The sequence below is a fragment of the Durio zibethinus genome, chromosome 16 (genome assembly GCF_047325235.1).
Source record: "Durio zibethinus cultivar Kanyao isolate XHJ-2024 chromosome 16, ASM4732523v1, whole genome shotgun sequence".
Classification (NCBI taxonomy): Eukaryota; Viridiplantae; Streptophyta; class Magnoliopsida; order Malvales; family Malvaceae; genus Durio; species Durio zibethinus.
The window spans coordinates 3486990-3506598 of record NC_143177.1 but is presented as its reverse complement, the minus strand read 5'-3'; the positions used below and the strand labels follow the sequence as shown (position 1 = coordinate 3506598).

The window sequence follows — 19609 nt, the reverse complement described above, 5'->3', positions numbered from 1 at the left end:
TTTATGGGACACATGCTAATGGGCATATGATGGCCAAACAAATCATGAGAGCTGGTTACTATTGGTCTACAATGGAAAATGATTGCATCAGTTATGCTAGAAAGTGTCATAAATGTCAAATTTATGCGACAAAATTCATTCTCCTCCATCCCGCTTCACCTCTTAGCACCCCTATGGCCTTTCTCTATGTGAGGAATGGATGTGATCGGACCCATAACCTCAAAAGCTTCAAATAGGCATCAATTTATCTTTGTGATAATCAATTACTTTACAAAATGAGTAGAAGCAGCTTCGTATGCTAGTATTACATGATCAATAGTGTGTAGATTTATAAAAAGAGAGATAATATGTCGATATGGGCTCCCGAAAAGGATCATCTTAGATAATGCTAGCAATTTGAACAATAAAATGATGAAAGAGTTATGTGCGTAGTTCAAGATCAAGCATCATCATTCAGCACCATATCACCCAAAAATGAATGGTGTAGTGGAAGCTGTGAATAAGAACATCAAGAGAATATTGGGAAAAATGACTGACACATCCAATGATTGGCATGAAAAGTTACCTTTTGCTCTGCTTGCCTATAAAACATCAATCCGAACCTCCACAAGGGCCACCCTATTTTCACTGGTGTATGGGATGGAAGCTGTATTACCGATTGAGGTAAAAATTTCTTCTCTGAAGGTGTTGATGGAGACAAAATTGGATGAGGCAAAATGGGCTCAAGATCGTTTCAAGCAACTGAATCTTATTGAAGAGAAAAAGCTTTTAGCACTCAGTTATAGACAAATGTATCAAAGAAGAGTCATACAAGTACATGACAAAAAGATATGACCTCGATGCTTTCGCGAGGGTGAATTGGTTTTGAAAAGGATTTTGCCATGTCAGCATGACAATAGAAGAAAATGGACCCCTAATTGGAAAGGTCCATATGTGGTAAAAAAAGTTTTTTCTGGTGGAGCTCTGATCCTTGCAGAAATGGATGGAGGTGAATTACTAAATCCTGTAAGTTCAGACACTGTGAAGAAATATTTTGCTTAAAAAAACAAAAAAACAAAAAAAAAGAAGTGATTCAAATTGAAAACCCGAAAAGGGCAATTTGAATCAAATGGGGGTCATTTGAGCTTAAAACTTGAAAAGGCAGCTTGAATTAGTGTGGAGCTCGAATAAAGTTTTTCAGAGAATGAAAGGGTGGCACCGAATGGACGAATTGTCACCAAAATTAAAAGAGATGACTTTTAGGGGATGAGTTCTCATTAGTCAAAGATGTAGGGCAATGATTGGTCATATGAAATCACAGGCGACAAGATCATAAATGTAATGAGTTTTTAGAAAAGACTTGGTCTGAGCAGGCCAAGGTCATTCAAATGTTCATTATCTAGAGAATTGATAATTTGGTTCTTGAAATACTTTTGAGTTAACTGTTCTTTGTGTCCCGAAAGGCTTATCCTTATCTTTTTAAACCTAAAATACCCCATTATTGACTTTGTTTCACACTTAATTTTGAACCTGAAATCATTGCATTTGTCATTTAAAATTATAATAATGATTGATAAAGTTCATAATAGACCAATGCACCGCTCAAAAAGAGAATGCAATATAAGGATGACAAAAATAATAATGTGGGGGTAGAAAGAATGAAATAAAATTGATTGACTACTGAAGACAAAGAAGAGAAAGGGGATAAAGAATAAAAAAGGGATTTTTGAGCGATTAAAAGCCAAATGGGTCCATCATGAAATAGGGAATTAGGGTCAAAAGTTGAAAAGATGAGATTATTGGAAGCTGATTTTAAAAGTTTGAAAAAACCAAAAGTTGAAATAACTTGGATGAAAATGCATGATATAATTCGTTGAAGGCATCTTAGCTTTTTCATTCATCATAATCATCACACGCATTACATACCTCTTGATAAGTTGCATAGAAAGTTTATTTATGAGACATCAGGAAGAATCAATATGTTTCTTTTTGGAAACAAAAATGATGGCCTTGAAGATGGTATGTTAGCATAATTTTAAAATCAAAATTATTGGTCTATGAAGTACCCAATCTCTTATTTCTCAACCACAACTCATTCTTATATATTTTCCTGACTTGCAGTTCAGTCCTAGTCATCCTTAATCTTTGACTCACGATTTGTTTCTGATCTTTTTATTCTTCGATTCGTGATTCAATCCCAATTTCTTTAATTTAAAATCATAGTTTAATCTCGATTGTTGTTATCCATTGACTCGCAGTTTAATCTCGATCTTATATTTTTTGATTCGTGATTCAATCTCGATCTTTTTAATTCAAAGTCATAGTTTAATCTCAATTGTTGTTATCCTTTGACTCGCGATTTAATCTTGATCTTTTATCTCTTCGATTTACAGTTTAATCCCGATCTCTTTAATTCAAAGTCAGTTTAATCTCGATTGTTGTCATTTTCTTACTTACGGTTTAATCTCGATCTCTTTATCTTTTGATTCGTGGTTTAATCCCGATCTCTTTAATCTAAAATCGTAGTTTAATCTCGATTATTGTTATCCTCTTACTCGTGGTTCAATCCCAGTCTTCTTATTTTCGGACTTATGATTCAATCCAAGTTAATGTCATTTTTTGACTTGCGGTTTAATCCCGGTCTCTTTATCCTCTAATTTACGATTCAATCCCGATCTTTTTAATCTAAAATCATAGTTTAACATCGATTATTGTTATCCTCTGACTCGTGGTTCAATCCTGGTCTTCTTATTTTCAGACTTGTGATTCAATCGAAGTTAACATTATTTTCTAACTTGTGATTTAATCCCAGTCGCTTTATCTTTCGATTCGTGATTCAATCCCGATCTCTTTAATTTAAAATCGTAGTTTAATCTCGATTGTTATTATCTTCTGACTCGTGGTCCAATCCCGGTCTTCTTATTTCAGACTTGTGATTCAATCCAAGTTAACGTCATCTTCTAACTTACGGTTTAATTCCAGTCATTCCTATAGTTTCTCAACTCATGGTTTAATTTTAATCATTTTTATTTAGTTAGTTAGCTTCGGACAAAATCGTTGTCTTTATCTTTGCCCTATTACTGATTTTCAGTAATGTGCAAAGAGAGACAGCTGTAGACATCGAATTTTATCTGGGTCTACATTTCTATAATTAAAAAATTAATTAATTAAAAATTTAAAAAAGATTAAAATTTTAAAAAATTTAAAAAATTTAAAAAATTTAAAAAATTTAAAAAATTTAAAAAAATTTTTAAAAAAAGGAAAGAAGATAAACAGAAGAAGAAATGGGTGGTACCAACGGGTGCCGTGCACGGCACCGCTGACCACCTACGCCTGCCACACCCCAGCCATCATAACACCCCCTCGTCAAGTCCTTTCACTCGATCAACACACGCAACCACCGTTTCAACCATATAAAACACTAGCTTCTCCCTTATTTCAAATCTGGCTAAAACTCTTGGATCCCCTCACTAGAACAGTAGAAACACACAACCATACCAAAAATCTCTCAGACAGAAAAAAAAACTCACCCCCTAAATACCCAAATAAATCTAACCAAAGAAAACAGAAACATAAAAAAAAAACAACACAGTCCTCCCCGCAGGGAAAAACCTCAGTGCCACAGCCGTTTGAAACAAGAAGGAGAAATCATCAGTTTAAGTCGTCCAAAAAAAAGTAAAAAAAAAAAAGAGATAAAAAACTTCGAAGGCAGATTCATGACGGTCAAGGCACTTTCAAGCCGAACGGACCTCAGATCTGGAAAGAGGGCGTCGAGAGGAAGTTCTGGTGACTTTTTGACCATTTTTCGATCACCGGCAACCATCGTCGACAACGATCCGTACGACGGTCGACGCAGCCCCGACACTAGATTTTGATGAACCCAGAGAACCCAGAACCCATTTTTTTCGGTGAATGAAACAAACTGACGCAAAAAAAATCTAACTTTTATAGAAAACATTAGGGCAAAATGACGTCGTTTTGAGTATAGGACCAAAACAACGTCCTTTCAAGCATAGAGGATCCGCGCATGGATCGAACCCGACTCGAGATTCGCACAACCTGACCCGACGACCCGCTCAGCCAGCCTTAAACTGGTTAAGACGAACCACCAGCAAATCGCAAGTGAACCGGTTTGAATCGTTGGTCACCCGAACCACCAATTGAACCGTCGAACCGGTCACACTGACCCAGACCAGCATTGACCGGTCCGGTTGAGGTAAAAAAAAATTTTTTTTAACTTTTTTTTATGTATTATTATTTTTGTTATTTTATATTTATGCATGATAAATGTTTAAATTTATTAGGATAAATATCTAATTGTTATTAATAATAATAAAATGAAGATAATAACTAAGAAATATATATGTATTAAAAATGTTTAAATAGTAATAATAATGGAATAAGCTTTTTATTTTTCTTGCCTAGATGTTGGAGGGAATAAAAAATATTTTTTCAAACAAATAATTTCGCCTAGAAGTTAGAGAATTATTATTAATAAATTTTCAAAATATATATATATAAGAAATTTTTAATTAGTTTTCAAAAATTATAAAAAATTGAACTTGCTCCGAAAGTCCACCTAGATGATGAAGATTTTTAAAGATGTTCACGTTTTAATTAGACCCCAAACCCTAAACTTAAACCCTAAAATTTTACCCTAAATCTATTTTAAAACTTTAAGGATACGTGTGAAAATCTCACATGAAATGATTTGTTCCCGAATGCTGCATAAATGATGGGGTATTCAGGAAACTCCATTTCATTAAGTTTTTCACACGAGTTCTCAATTCACATTAATAATAAGATTAATAAATAAAAAGTACAATAGTAAATTAGGATCTTAAATATAAACAGTCGCACCTAAGCTCTGCCTAGATGTTAGAGAGTCAGGGTGGTTTCATTATACTTAAGAATCTAACTTTTAAATTGCATCTCATCTTACATAACATTCATTAGCGTACATACGTTAACATGTTATCATCGATAATTGTCTGCATTATTCTCTCTTCAATTGACTGTTCGATGATAAAATATTTTATAATAAAAAAAGAATTTTTTTGTGATATTATAAAATAAAATAAAAATAACATTCTGAAGGAAATAATTCTTGGTACTTTGCTTAGATGTTGGAAAGTCACTAACAATTATCTTCCATAAAGACTGTTATTTCATTTTAAGGATTATTGTGTTAAATCTTAAGCGAAAAGAATTATTTTAAATTCTGTCAAGATGTTGGAGAATTTTAAAATAATTATTTAACTTCAAGATTTTCTCGATATTCCTAAATAAAGAGCTTTAGTAAAATTTTATTTTTACAAATAAAGGGAATTAATATTAAATTTCAAATTAAAACAATTTTTATCCAACATCAAAAATAGAGCGTACTTAAATGGTACCAATTTATGGGCATTGTGGAGGTGCTAATCCTTCCCTCACGTAACCGACTCCTAAACCCAACCTGATTTTCGTAGACCAAAATTCATCTTTTCGATAAACTTTAAACTCGCTTTTACAGTTTTATTAAAAAGATAAACTTTTGGGTGGCCAATCACACCCTAACAAAGATTGGTAGCGACTCTCCCATTTACTTCGATTTTTAAAACTCATTTACGTCTGACGGTCCCAAAATCGTTACGATAATACCAACCAACAAGGGACTCCAAATGTTAATAGGAACCTTCTACCGAATCATACTAGGCCATCAATAAATGTTTTGTTGATAGGTAAACAAGCTATGTGAAAAGAAGAATATAAGAGGTCAAAACTCTTATGGCTAAAGTATTTGAAACCTTAGTTAAAGCTAACATATTGAAGCCAATAGAATCTCAGAATTACTCTACAGCAATTAACTCAACTAAGAGCTGTAATTATCACAATGGTGCTTTGGGGCATTCTATCGAGAGTTGTCACCAATTTCATCAAAAGGTGCACAAGTTGATGGATATAGGCTAGATAGAGTTTTACGAAGAAAAAAAAGAGTTAGGGAAAACTGAAGTGTCTACCATTGATTCAAAGAATAAGTTTGTGCATAGACCGATAACTATCTATTATGATGAAAAGCCAACATTAAAGCTAGAAAAGTTAGTCCCCGACTAGTGGTGACAATTAAAATTTTTAGTCTTTTTCCATATCAAAATGATAAAGCAGTACCGTGGAAGTATATTTGTAATGTCATAGTCAATCCAAATACTGCAAACATAACGGACGTAGGAGGCATGACCCGAAGTGGGAGATGTTATACTCCAAAAGATTTAGAGAAAGCCAAGAAAGAGAAAGCAAAGGTAGGAAAAGAAGAGAAAAGTCAAAATAATCCTATCACAGCCCCAGAAAAAAGAATTTTAGAAGCCAGTTTGTAAGAGTGAAGCTTGTGATTTCTTAAAGCTAATAAAACATAGCGAGTATAGCATGATAGAACAGTTGAACAAGATGCTAGCTAGAATTTCGCTACTATCGTTATTGCTCAGCTCAGAGTCACACCATAATGCTCTGTTGAAAGTGTTAAATCAGGCATATGTGTCTCACAATGCTTCTGTTGAATATATGGAATAGCTTGTTAGCAATCTGACAATTACAAAATATATCTCTTTTAGTGATGAAATGATTCCTCTTGAAGGCCGTGGAAATACTAAGGCTCTCCACTTTACTGTTAAATGTAAGAGTCATATAATGGCTAAGGTTTTGATTGATAATAGCTCATCCATCAATGTTATGCCTATGACTACTCTAGCAAAACTCCATGTTGATGAATCTTATATGAAACATAGTCATATGATAGTTTGAGCCTTCGACAAGACTCGAAGAGAGGTATTGGGAGACATAAAAATGTCATTGCAGATTGGCCCATGCACTTTCAATGTGAAATTCCAAGTTATGGATATTTCTCCTTCATACAGTTGCTTATTAGGTAGACCATGGATCCATATGGTAAGTGTTGTTCCATCCTCATTACATCAAAAAATCAAATTCATTGTTGATGGAAAATTGATATGTGTAGTAGGAGAAAAAGATTTATTGGTCACCCAACCAGTAAATACTCTTTATGTAGAAGCAGTAGATGAAGCACTAGAATGCTTATATAGATCTTTCAAGATTGCTAACGCAGCATAAGTGGCTGAGAGATCTAAACTATATTCGTCACACTTGTCTACGATAACTTAAATGGTTGTCAAACAGCTTACCAATATGGGATGGTGACCTGAAGTCGGACTTGGGAAGAACCTACAATGAATCATGAAGCCATCGATCATACATGACAAGAAAGACAGATTTGGCTTAAGGTATAAGCCAATAAGAGGGGACAAAGTGAGAATGGTGAATGAAAAGAAAAATAAAAGGATGGCTAATCTTAAGGGATATGAGCCGGAGTTAGAGCCCATGGTCATTCCATACCTCTATGATTCTTTTCGTTCGGAAGGATATATTTACCCAGATCTACCTACAGCCATAAATGTAGGATTCATGGAAAAGTTTTTGAGCTAGCCATTCAAATGGTGGATGACAAAGAAAAGAAGAGTTGAGATGAAGAATTGTTCATGCACCTTTATCCTACAAATTTCGAGCTAAATAACTAGAAAGTAGTAGAGCTGCATGTTGTCTTTAAAACTTCTGAAAAGTAATGTGAAACTTTAAATCTCTAATTGCTTTTATAAGCATTGGGTGATCTTTTGTGGTGTCTTTATGTTTGTTGTTTTAATAAAAGACTTTGAAGATGCATCCACATTTCTTCTATTATTTTCATATTCATTTTGCTTTCCATTTGCTTTTTTATCATTTTCTAGCCATTCTATTTTTGTGTGCCAATATTCTCTTCATTTTACCCTTTTGCAGGGTCCTAAATAATGAACATGAAGATAATCATGGCAATAATCTTAGATTTGATTTTGAAAACTTAATTCATGTTGATGAACTTGATAATGAAAAAGATTCAGATAATTACACATTGCCTCCTGATTTATTAAAATTAATGAAACATGAAGATAAGCCAATTGAACCCCACTAGAAAATTATCGAATCAGTAAATTTGAAAAATGGTGAGAACAAAAGAGAGGTCAAAGTTGGCACATCTCTTTTACCAATTGAAAGGAAGAAGCTAGAAGAGTTGCTCCAAGAATATGTGGATGTGTTCACATGGTCTTACCAGGATATGCCAAGACTCAGTACTGATATTATAGAACACAAGTTGCCTTTAAAACTAGAATTTAAACCAGTACAGTAAAAACTAAGGCGCATATAATCAGAGATGCTGCTGAAAATTAAAGAGGAGGTAAAAAAGTAATTTGATGAAGGATTTTTGGATGTGGCAAAATATCCTGATAGGGTAGCCAACATAGTATCAGTTCTCAAGAAGGATGAAAAAGTGAGAATGTGTGTCGATTATCGAGACCTAAATAGGGCAAGTCCCAAAGATAACTTTCCTCTACCACATATCGATACTCTAGTAGATAATACTGCTAGGCACTCCACATTTTCCTTTATGGATGGTTTCTCAGGCTATAATCAGATCAAGATAGCTCAAGATGATATACAGAAAACCACATTTGTGACCATGTGAGAGACATTCTGTTACAAAATCATGCCTTTTGGGTTGAAAAATGCTGGTGCTACTTATCAAAGAGCAATGGTGACTCTCTTTCAAGAGATGATCCATAAAGAAATAGAAGTGTATATGGATGATATATTTTATAATATTTTTAATAAATTATTTGTAATTGAATAATTTATTTATAATAAATTACCATTTTTATAATTTTTAATTAAAAAAAAGAAAACTACAATGTAGCGCGAGACCCATTCTTGTAAACTACAAAATGCCTCCTGCTCTGCTAGGCTAATACACAGATTACTCCGAATGCCCAAAACAACCAAAATCCCATCGCCTTTGGGCTATGACCTTCGGCCTTTGCCCCTTTGTATTGTGTTGAATGCCGGAAGCCTGAATTTCACTCTCTTTCTCTTAGGTGAAGCAGCTATAAATCTAAATTCACATGCATCTTCTTTACCCTCTCGAGGATATATAAATCATTGCTAGCTTTAACAAAGTCATTCCTTTTCAAACCTCACAAGAAAACCGCCTAAAACCCCATTTTTTTCCTTTCTCTTTCTCTCGTCTTTCTTTATTCTTCAAGAATCCTGCAAGAAAACCGTATCCCAAACAACAACAACATCAAGAATTCTCAAAGCCTTTCACTCAAAAAAGAAGGGAAAAGATCCAAAGAACCTCATGGCCTGTGAAGAAGAAGGTCATCCCAAGCTTCAATTTCCATTAGATTCGGAGTCTTACAAGATTATTGATGAAATCGGGGCTGGCGTTAGTGCCGTAGTTTACAAAGCCGAATGTGTTCCCATGAATTCAATTGTTGTTGCCATCAAAGCCATTGATCTTGATCAGCCCACGGCTGATTTCGACAACATTCGACGTGAAAGCAACAACATGTCACTTCTTTCACACCACAACATCCTCAATGCTCATTGCTCCTTCACCGTTGACAGACGTCTCTGGGTGGTGATGCCATTTATGTCTGGCGGTTCTTTACAATCCATAATCTCATCTTCTTTCTCCGACGGTTTGTCAGAGCAATGCATTGCCATTGTTCTCAAAGAAACCCTCAATGCATTGTCATATCTTCACATCCAAGGGCATTTGCATAGAGATATAAAGGCTGGCAATATTTTGATGGACTCAATTGGGTGTGTTAAGCTTGCGGATTTTGGGTTTTCAGCTTCGACTTATGAGTTGAGTTCAGGTCACGAATCGTGTTCATCGACATCTTCATCACCGTTGGTTATTACTGATGAGTCGGGAACCCCATATTGGATGGCACCAGAGGTGATACACTCAAATACAGGGTATAGTTTTAAGGCTGATATATGGTCTTTTGGTATAACCGCGCTAGAATTAGCCCATGGAAGGCCTCCTTTATCTTATCTACCTCCTTCAAAGTCTTTGATCATGAAGATTACCAAGCGGTTTACATTTCCTGATTCTGAAAATAATAGCAAGAAAGGTAAGACCAAAAACTTTTCAAAGGCCTTTAAAGATATGGTTGCTTCTTGTCTTGATCAAGATCCTGGGAAGCGACCCTCGGCAGAGAAGCTTTTGAAACATTCCTTTTTTAAAAGTTGCAAAGGTTTGGATTTTCTTGTCGAGCATGTGTTGCATGGATTGCCCAGTGTTGAAGAGCGGTTCAGGGTAAGCAAGATTCTTAGGGAGGGTGTTGATGTTGGAGTAGATTATGAAGATGTTGATGGGGAATCAGGGTCTCAGCTTGTTAAACATAGAAGGATTAGTGGGTGGAACTTCAATGAAGATGCGTTCGAGCTTGACCCTGTATTCACCAGCGAGTCCAAAGACGATCCAATTGGGAAACAGGTTCGTTTTGGTGGCGAAACGATCATTCCAGTAAAGGCAGGTGACTCGGATGGATCGGCTAATCCTGGGGGATCAAATTTGAATTTACCAGAGGCTGAGTCAAGTTTGATTAGTTCACCAGGGGGTGTTGGGGAGGGGGTAAATGATGGTTCTCATGGTGAAGAAGAGTCTGGCATTGAGCGAATTGCAGGGAATGAGTCTGGAGTTGACAGTACTTTTAATGCAGAAACAGTAGTGGGTTACCTGATGACATTGAAAAAGAGTTTGGATGATCAAATGCAGAAGGTGACATATATGATTAGCCTGCTTGGAGGGGAAGTGATCAACAGGGAAGATCAATTGGTGCAGTTGATTGAGAAGTTGAGGTTGGAGTTGGAGCATGAAAGGCAAAAGAACTTTGAATTGGAGATGCAATTAGAGATGCTCAGAATGCAGACTTCTGGTCCATCCAACACTGATGAAAATAATTGAGGCTTACCCGTCCCAACTACAACATTTGCGAGTTGGTTGAAGATTTGGAACATTGAGTGAAATTTCAGTCTAGTTTTTTTTTTTTTTTGTGATTTGAGTCCACATAGTGTATCACACGAATCACTAGTGCAAATATGTGCGCCTTAAGATAGTTGGGAATTAGGGACATGCCAAATAGGCTATATTTGATTTCATCTAATGGAAGAAATTGAAAGATTATGGATACTTTTGACATTCTTTATGCATAATTCTATGTTCTTTGATACCTGAAGAACGAGCTACAAGTCTCAGAATTTTCATTTCATATATAAATTATCAGTAAAAACTGGCTTATGCCCGAGCATACTAAATTTTTTGGGGTGAGAATCCAATTTAGTATCTTGCGTTCTCATGCTGATGACCCGAAACATACATGATGGCCATTGGTCTATTCTGTATAGTCCACTGAATCGGGCTTAGACCTAGAAAGGCTAAAACCAATGACTATAACACCCCGCAGCCGACCCAAATCAGGATTTTTTTGGCTGAACCAGAAATTGTTAGTTTTTTTCTTTGTATTTGAGGTCTGAGTTTCTCAGGTTCAGTCATGCTCACGATATAAATATTAAACGCCTCTCTTTTCCATTCACCGGTTGGGTTCTTAATGAAACACATGTATAAATTTACTGTCTTTTCAAGAAGGACGAGGCCAGTATTCAATCATCTGTTACCTTGTTAGCTGCTGTATTTTCAATGATTATCCTGTCACTGGGATCTTCCATTCAGTGTTAAAATTATGACATTATTAGGATCAAAACAATGATTAATTTCTGTAAGTTCAAACATATTGCTGCAGTTTCAGTTATGTTTTTTTTTTCTACTGATCCTTATTATGTTTTAATATAAACTTATATAATCCAGAGAAAGTATATTTCCATGTTTTTTTTTCCTTTTATCAAGATACACTTTTAAAGGAAAATAATAATTTTTTTTTTAATTCAGGTTTCTTGTTAGAGACTGAATTGTTAATTCCACCACAAAAAAAATTAATCCAAGGTCTAAATACCTGAATCAATAATTATAAAATATGTAGATAACTTCTTTTTTTATTGAGATATCTAAGAAAAATTATATAAAAACTAAGCCCATTTAATGAACACCTTGAAAATTTTGATTGATCCGAACTATCCATTTAGTCATGTTTATTATTAAAATTTTAAAAACATATTTTTTTTAATTTTATATTAATTATTAATATAATAATATTATATGATTTCAAATAAAATTGAACTTGCATTTTAAATTAATGAAAAGAGTTTTGGTTATGTATGATAATGGAATACACACGGGATTAAGATGAAAACAATTGTACTTGAATTTTAAATATAAATATGTAAATCTTAATAGAAAGATGGATTAAATTGTTTCCTTTGTCATAACAATTTGAATACAAATGCTAGTTTTATTATTTTTTATTTATTTGATGTATGAAAAAAATATTATTTGTATCACATATTTGTTCTATTTAAATTTTATTCTTTAGATAAACGACATGTTTTATTTATTTAAAGAGAAAAGAATACTTTATTACTATTTCAAAAGGTACAAACTATATATTGAAAAATACAAATCCGAAATTAAGTGTGGAAAATGTTAATGAAAATATCATGCGTTCGCATGCTATCTCGTTAATTTGAATAATAAGATGGATTATAAATTCCTAGAATTTATAATTGCATTAAAATTTATATTTTTTAAAAAAATTTACTTTTGAGGAGTTGAATCTAATCATATTGCAGTTGAAATTCATTATAAAAATATTAGGATTAAAATTCTTTAAATTGGTTTATATTAATTACATTTGAGTGATTTTGCTCTATTAAAATTTAATCTAAATGTTATTTATGAAATTTTTAATCAAATTACATCTTCTACATGAAACAAGAACACACAAACATTAAGAAAATAACATGTTTCTAAGTTTTAATATAATTGCATCTAAAAATTTATTCAAAATAAAAATTCACTACACCTTACATAAAAATTGATCTTGTAAATCATAGTGATTAATTTGCAATTTTAATGCTAAAAAGACATGTTACTAAATAATTAGTTTTAAAACTTAGATAAAATATTTTTTATTTTAATTAACAAAATGTGAGACTCAACTTTATCAAATCCCATAAAAAGTTTTAAAGTGAAAAAAATAAATAGTAGAAGCTAAAGAGCACTTATAATTATTTGTAAATAAATTAACCAAATAAAAAAAATATTAAATTTGATTATCCAATTAAAACAATAATAAATGTAAAAAAATAATTCTTATTATAATTTTATGAATTATTAGAGGATAAAATTAGAATATATAGAAATTTTAATTAAATATTTGTTATAACAGAACTTCTTTAATATTTTAATATGGCATAAAAATTCAAATAACTTATTCCACAAAATAAAATTTTTAAAATTTTAAGGGACAAGCAAATTACTTATACTTTTAAAAACATATCTTAAATTGAAGTTATCAATAAATATGTTCATTAATGACCATAAAATTAATTGGACAATATATATCAATTAAATTTTAATAATGAATTGTAATAATTGGTGTTTTTAGCTTTCTTCACCTTTTTGTTTTTTAAGTTTTAAAAATAATATTTATCTATTAATTGTAACAATTAATTATGTATTTTTTGCTTTATTTATCTTTTCAATTTTTTCTATTTTAAAAATAATATTTAGCTATTAATTATGATCATTGATTTTGCCTTTTGGGTTTTATTGTCTAATGGTTTTTTATAGTATTGAAGAAAATATTCACTTATTTGAAATTTGATTAATTGTGATCTCTAACCATGTTTTTTAAGCTTTATTTACCTTTTAATTTTTTCGATTTTAATAAAAATAACATGTATTTATGATAATTGATTTTTTTATCTTTTGATTTTCACCATTTTAAATAGATATATATTAAATTGATTGTGTATTATTTTTTTAACCTTTTGGCTTTACTTTTTTTTCAAATAATATTTATCTATTAATTGTGGTAATTTATTAATTTTTTTAATTAAAAACACAATTAATTTGATTATTAATAAATTAATTATGGTAATTTATTAATACCTAATTACCACAATTAATTTGATTGTAAATATAATTGATAAATTACCATTATTAATAAATTACCACAAAAACATAATACACAATTAAAAACAAATAAAAACACAATCAATTAAATTACCCCAATCAATTGCGTAATTAATTAATAAATTTCTAATGGGTGAAGAGATATATTTACAATAGTAGTCCTACAAATATTAATTTCATTATAATAATTTATTTAACATATGGTTTTAAAATTTTGTAAAGATATATTCAATTTTAATTTTAAATGATATATTAAAAAATTGATATTGCAACACATGGTTAAAAAAACTTAGTTGGATAATGAAAAACATTTATAACATTAGAATATCATTAAAAGTATTTTTTACATGGTATATATTTTTATTTTTTATAAATTAAATTTTGTTTAAGAAATTCTAGTGGTTTGTTGGAAATTACCAATATTGCATTTAAACATGAAGATTTATCAATTTCTAAAAGAATGAGATACAAACAAATTTTTTAAAAAAAAGTATAAGAGATTTTAATACTTAACTATACTTAAATAATGTGAAAAGGTAAAAAATTCAAATTCAATTATTAGATTTATTTATCTTTTAAAAGAAAAATAATCACTTTAATGAATATATCAATCTTATAAGAATGCAAAAATCAGCCCCTAGTAGGTAGAAAAGTTTCTTAGAGTACTTTTTCACACTATATTTTATTTTACTCTAAAAAAAATTATAATACTTATATGATGAAATTTATGAATTTGGCATTAAATCTCTATTGTTCATTTAACTTCAAATTTATTTGATATAAAAATTTTCTTTCTTTTCAATTATACTTATGCCTTTTATAAACGAAAATTTATAGTTCAAACCTAAGTTTTAAGTTATACATGTGGATTAAAAAATATAAAAAAACAATTATCTTTTTGCTAATTAATAAAAACATAAATTGTCTAATAATATAAGAACTTTAACATGATTTTATGCTCACTAATCAATGCCACCGTTAAAAGGGACTTTATCTTAGGAAGTGTAGATTTTTTTATTTAGCATTAAACCCCAATAATTGATTCAAGTTCACATATATTTATAATATTAATATTTTAATGTGTTTCTGTAAACATAATTTTTTAATTATTATTATTATTATTATTATTATTATTTATTTAATTTTTTTCTTCTTTTTTCTTTTTTTTTTCTTTTTTTTTCTTTTTTTTTTCTTTTTCTTCCTTATCCGATTCAAGTTGACTAAGGATGAGTGCATTAAATGCACTCTCCCTAAAATCCAAAACCATCACTAACAGCTGCCGACACTAGCCAACGCATGAATATGAACTTATCACACCAGTTGAAAAACTGGGACTCGAATCCTTAAAGATCTGGGATTTGAATCCCAGCAAGCTCTATAAATAGAACTTGTAATCCGCGAAAAAAGGAGGAGAAAAAAAAACCAAAATAAGTTGAGAAAAAAAACTACAAAAAAATAAAGCTTTCTGTCGAAAAACTTTTTTGCAGAAAGCAAAAAAAAAAGGAGAAACAGTCCCTTGGAACGGGGAACCCAACACCAAAATACACCTACACAAAAAAAGGCAAACTAGAAAAACACACAAAAAAATTATTTTTTTGGTCGAAACTTCGAAGGTCGATCTGAGTTGTTTGGGATACTTTCAAGTGAAACCAAGCCCAGATCTATGTTTAGGGGGATAATGAGGATTTTTTAAGATTTTTTGAGATTTTTCAACCACCAATGATGGGGCCGGTGACCGACGAACGGCGGTGGCGTGGCGACGATTATGATCGACAGGTCCCCTGGTTTTTTTTTTGTTTGAGAGAAAAGGGAAGTTTTTTTTTTTTTTGTGGGGAGAATAAGAAATGACCGAAAAAAAATTTTAGTTTTATATAAGCGGCCAAAACCCAAAATGACGTCGTTTCACTAATGCCCAAAACGACGTCATTTCACCAATGCCCAAAACGACATCGTTTTGAGACCTGAAGATTCGCGTGTCTACCCATAACCTGACCCGAGATCTATGCAACCGACCCGATGACCCATTCTCCCTTTTGACCATCGACTAGGCCAAGCCGAACTGTCCCTGAACCGTCGAACCATCCTTGAATCGCCAGACTGAACCGAGCCATCGATTCGACCTGACCCGCGTTGATCGAATCGTTGACCGATCCGATTTAGGTAAAAAAAAATTTTTTAAATTTTTTTTAAATTTTTTTATATATATTATTTTTGTTATTTTAATTATTATTATTGATATTTATGCATATAAAAATGTTTAAATTTACCAAAATAACTTTTTATTGTTTTATAATATTAATTAATAATATAAAATTGATAAAAAAATAAGAAAAGAAAATTTTATCCGACGATGAGATTCAAAGGTATTCCAAGTAGTGATGCCTACAAAATCTCTAGGTGAGAAGATTTTTTTTTTAAATACTACCAGTGTATTGGAGTATTTATAAAAAAAAATTTCAATACAATAAAAATTCTTTTTTTAAAAGTAATAAATAAAAATTGATTAATAAATTAAAAATATAAGTAATAAAAATGAGAAGAAAAGAAATTTTATCCGATGATGGGATTCTAAAGTATTTTGAGTAAAGATGCTTTAAGAAATCCCTAGGTGAGAAGATTTTTTGTAAAATATTACCAGTGTATTGGAATATTTATAGAAAATCTTCAATATAATTAAATTCTTTTTTTTTCAAAATTTCAATTAAAAATAAATATTAATAAAATAATTAATAAAACTTTTAAAAAAAAGAGAATAAAATGTGTGCATCAATATGATAACATTCTGCATTGCATACATGACATAATTTTTACGAAAAGTAAATTCAGACCTCTTAAGATGAGATTCTAAGGTATTCCGAAAAGCGATGCCTAAGAAATCTCTAGGTGAGAAAGAGTTCTTCTAATGTTACCAACGTACTGAAACATTTTAAGAATTATTTCAATAAAAAGGTTTTAATTCATTTTTCTCGAGAATAATTTTTTTTAATAAATAAAAAATCAAGAAATTTATTTTTCGAACACTGAAAATTAGACTATTTCTATCAAAATCAAAGGATAACACGTCGTTAATTGGTACTGCTTTTAACGGGCGCTATGGGGGTGCTAATCTTTCCCCACGCGTAATCGACTCTCGAACCCAAACTGTTTCGTAAATCGTAAAATTATCTTTTTAATAAATTTTAATTAATTTTAAAACTTTATTAAAAGGATATGTTTTAGTAGGTGGCCAATCGCACCTAGCCAAAAAAGATTGATGGTGACTCTATTATTTTTTATTTCGTTTTCAAATTTATCGGGCGGACACAAAATCGTTACGACAGCTTGGCGACTCTACTGGGAAGACATTTGTTTTTAAGAGTCAGGCCAAAATTAACTACGCGTTATCCTAAAATTTTGATTTAAACAGTCCTAATTGATTTCTTAAATTTTTATTTTTCATTTTTAACCAAAAAACAAGTAAAAAAAAAACAAATCAAAAACAAAAAAGTTCACATATATTTCTTTTACTATGTTTTTTTTTTATATACTTTATTTTTCTGTATATATTACTCTCAATAAATTAGGATACATTTGCACACATAATGGCATGCTGTATCTCATGCATGAGCTCTATACCCAAGCTTTATCCTTTATAGGAGGAAGTAAAGTACCTATGCCCTGGTGAGGTGATAACCTCCACAATGGCAAGTGAAATACTTTCACTCAAATTGAATCCTTTCCGTTCATAGCCTGTAATGGGTGAGGATCGGGGTCCCTTACTAGTCCAGCATGGATGAGAGTGAGGAATAATTTGGGAACCTTTAGACACGTGTCAATCCAAACTCAGCATGTAATAAGCTTAGGAACCAACCTTAGGTACAACCTCGTCTACCTTCTTTTAGGAAATACCTAAGAATAAAAGTTATGTGTAATACAAAACAAAACAAAAAATCTCAAAAAAAAAATTTGTTTTCAAACCTTATCTTCACACTAACTCAATTTTTTTTTACATAAATCATATCATACAGTTCTACATCGAGATATTTGCTCCAGGATATATTTCTCCCCAAGAAGTTTTTATGGATCCCGTAGAAGTTCAGATTTGCTCATCTTCAATCAGTGTCTTATGTGAGCCATATAATGAAGTATATGTTTGATCAAAAGAAACCCAACAAAATAATGAAAATTGCTTGCCTATCGACTATGTGTCAAAGTTGCCTAAGAAGGTGCATTTGGATCTCACACAGAATAATTTAAAAGATTTAGCTGCTATCTAGGGACAACTAAATGAAGAAAAAAAAAGCTTTTGTAAAAAGTACGGGTATATTGCATCCCTCATTTCAGTAGTGATCGATGAGCAATTGATAAGGGTAGCTATACAATTTTAGGATCCATCCTATAGATGCTTCACTTTTAATTGAAAAGATTTGATGCCAACTATTGAAGAATATTCAATTTTGCTCGAGATAAAATTACAGTGTCTAGATAAAGTATTCACCCGAAAGCCAAAATCAGGTTATCGTAAAAAGTTGGCCAAGCTTGTGGGGGTTAAAGTGGAAACCATCGATTCCTTTACGAAACCTAAAGGTAAACATCTTGGCATTCGTTGGGACTTTCTCCAAAACTTAATTTAGGAGCATTTAAATGATGACAAAGGCATGGCTGTGCTTGCTTTATCATTGTATGGCATGATAATCTTTTCAAAGACTTTGGGTTACATTGAGATAACTGTGATGGATTTTTTTGAGCAAATTGAAATCCAAGCAATTAATCCCTCATCAGTAGCCTTAACAGAAACCATTCGATCATTGAATTTTTATCGATGAAATAGAAAGGGATGGTTCATAGAATGTGCACTGCTATTATATGTGTGGGTTAGAAGTCATTTTAAATGTGAGAAAAATGCATTTTCAAAGCCATATCTATTAAACAAAGCACCAATCGAAGAGTTCTGCAAGAGTCAATGGCCAACATTGAAAATTAATGAAGAATGGGTCCTTTTCTTACAAAAGATTACCGATGATGAAATTGAATAGATGGCACCTTGGATGCCTCGAGTGCCTTTGTTGTATCATGGAGGAAATGAGCTGTGGATACCATTGTTAAGATTATGGGGTATTGTAAGTTACGCTCTATTAATGGTGCTTAGGCAATTTGGTGCAAAGCAATTTGTTCTTGCCACTCATGGTTTAGCCCAAGTGAATTCATTTATGGGGGATCGAATTCACCAAGAACCTCAGAGCAGTCAATCCAAGCATGAAAGAAAACACAAAGAATAAGATTAGGGCCTCTCATCGACAAAGTCACTCCTGATTATCAGATTTGGAAAGTAAGGTGGCCTAGAAACATAGTACTATCTTTTGATGATAGCTTACACCAATCAGCTAATCTTTCAACAGAAGTTCAATTATCAGAAGTTAAGCTTGTGAAGAAAGAATTAGAAGCTGAAAAAGAAGAAATGAAAAGAAAAAATTTGAGACTTCGTGAGAAGGTGGGACAACTAAAGTATGAAGCAGATATACAAGGGAGCAGATTAAAAAAAACCATAAAAGAATAAGATGTGACTAATAGTGATTTAAAATATCTACACCAGAAAAACAAAAGGTTACGAATCTAATTCAAAATTAAAAAAGTCACTAAGTCTTACCTTAGTCGGTAACACGAAGTGGATGAACTCCAAGAAAA

The 19609-nt window shown here is 31.7% G+C and overlaps 2 protein-coding genes across 2 annotated transcripts; both read left to right on the top strand.

Moving 5' to 3' along the window:
* Positions 1-474: 474 nt before the first annotated feature.
* LOC149514221 (uncharacterized) lies at positions 475-834 on the top strand. Its single transcript, XM_089745712.1, has one exon. The coding sequence runs from the start codon at positions 475-477 to the stop codon at positions 832-834; it is 360 nt and encodes a 119-aa protein (XP_089601838.1).
* Positions 835-9095: 8261 nt separating this feature from the next.
* Positions 9096-11003, top strand: LOC149514220 (serine/threonine-protein kinase BLUS1-like). The gene is made up of 2 exons (XM_089744998.1): positions 9096-10472; positions 10539-11003. The coding sequence occupies exons 1-2, from the start codon at positions 9200-9202 to the stop codon at positions 10817-10819; spliced, it is 1554 nt and encodes a 517-aa protein (XP_089601124.1). The 5' UTR covers positions 9096-9199; the 3' UTR covers positions 10820-11003.
* Positions 11004-19609: the final 8606 nt, after the last annotated feature.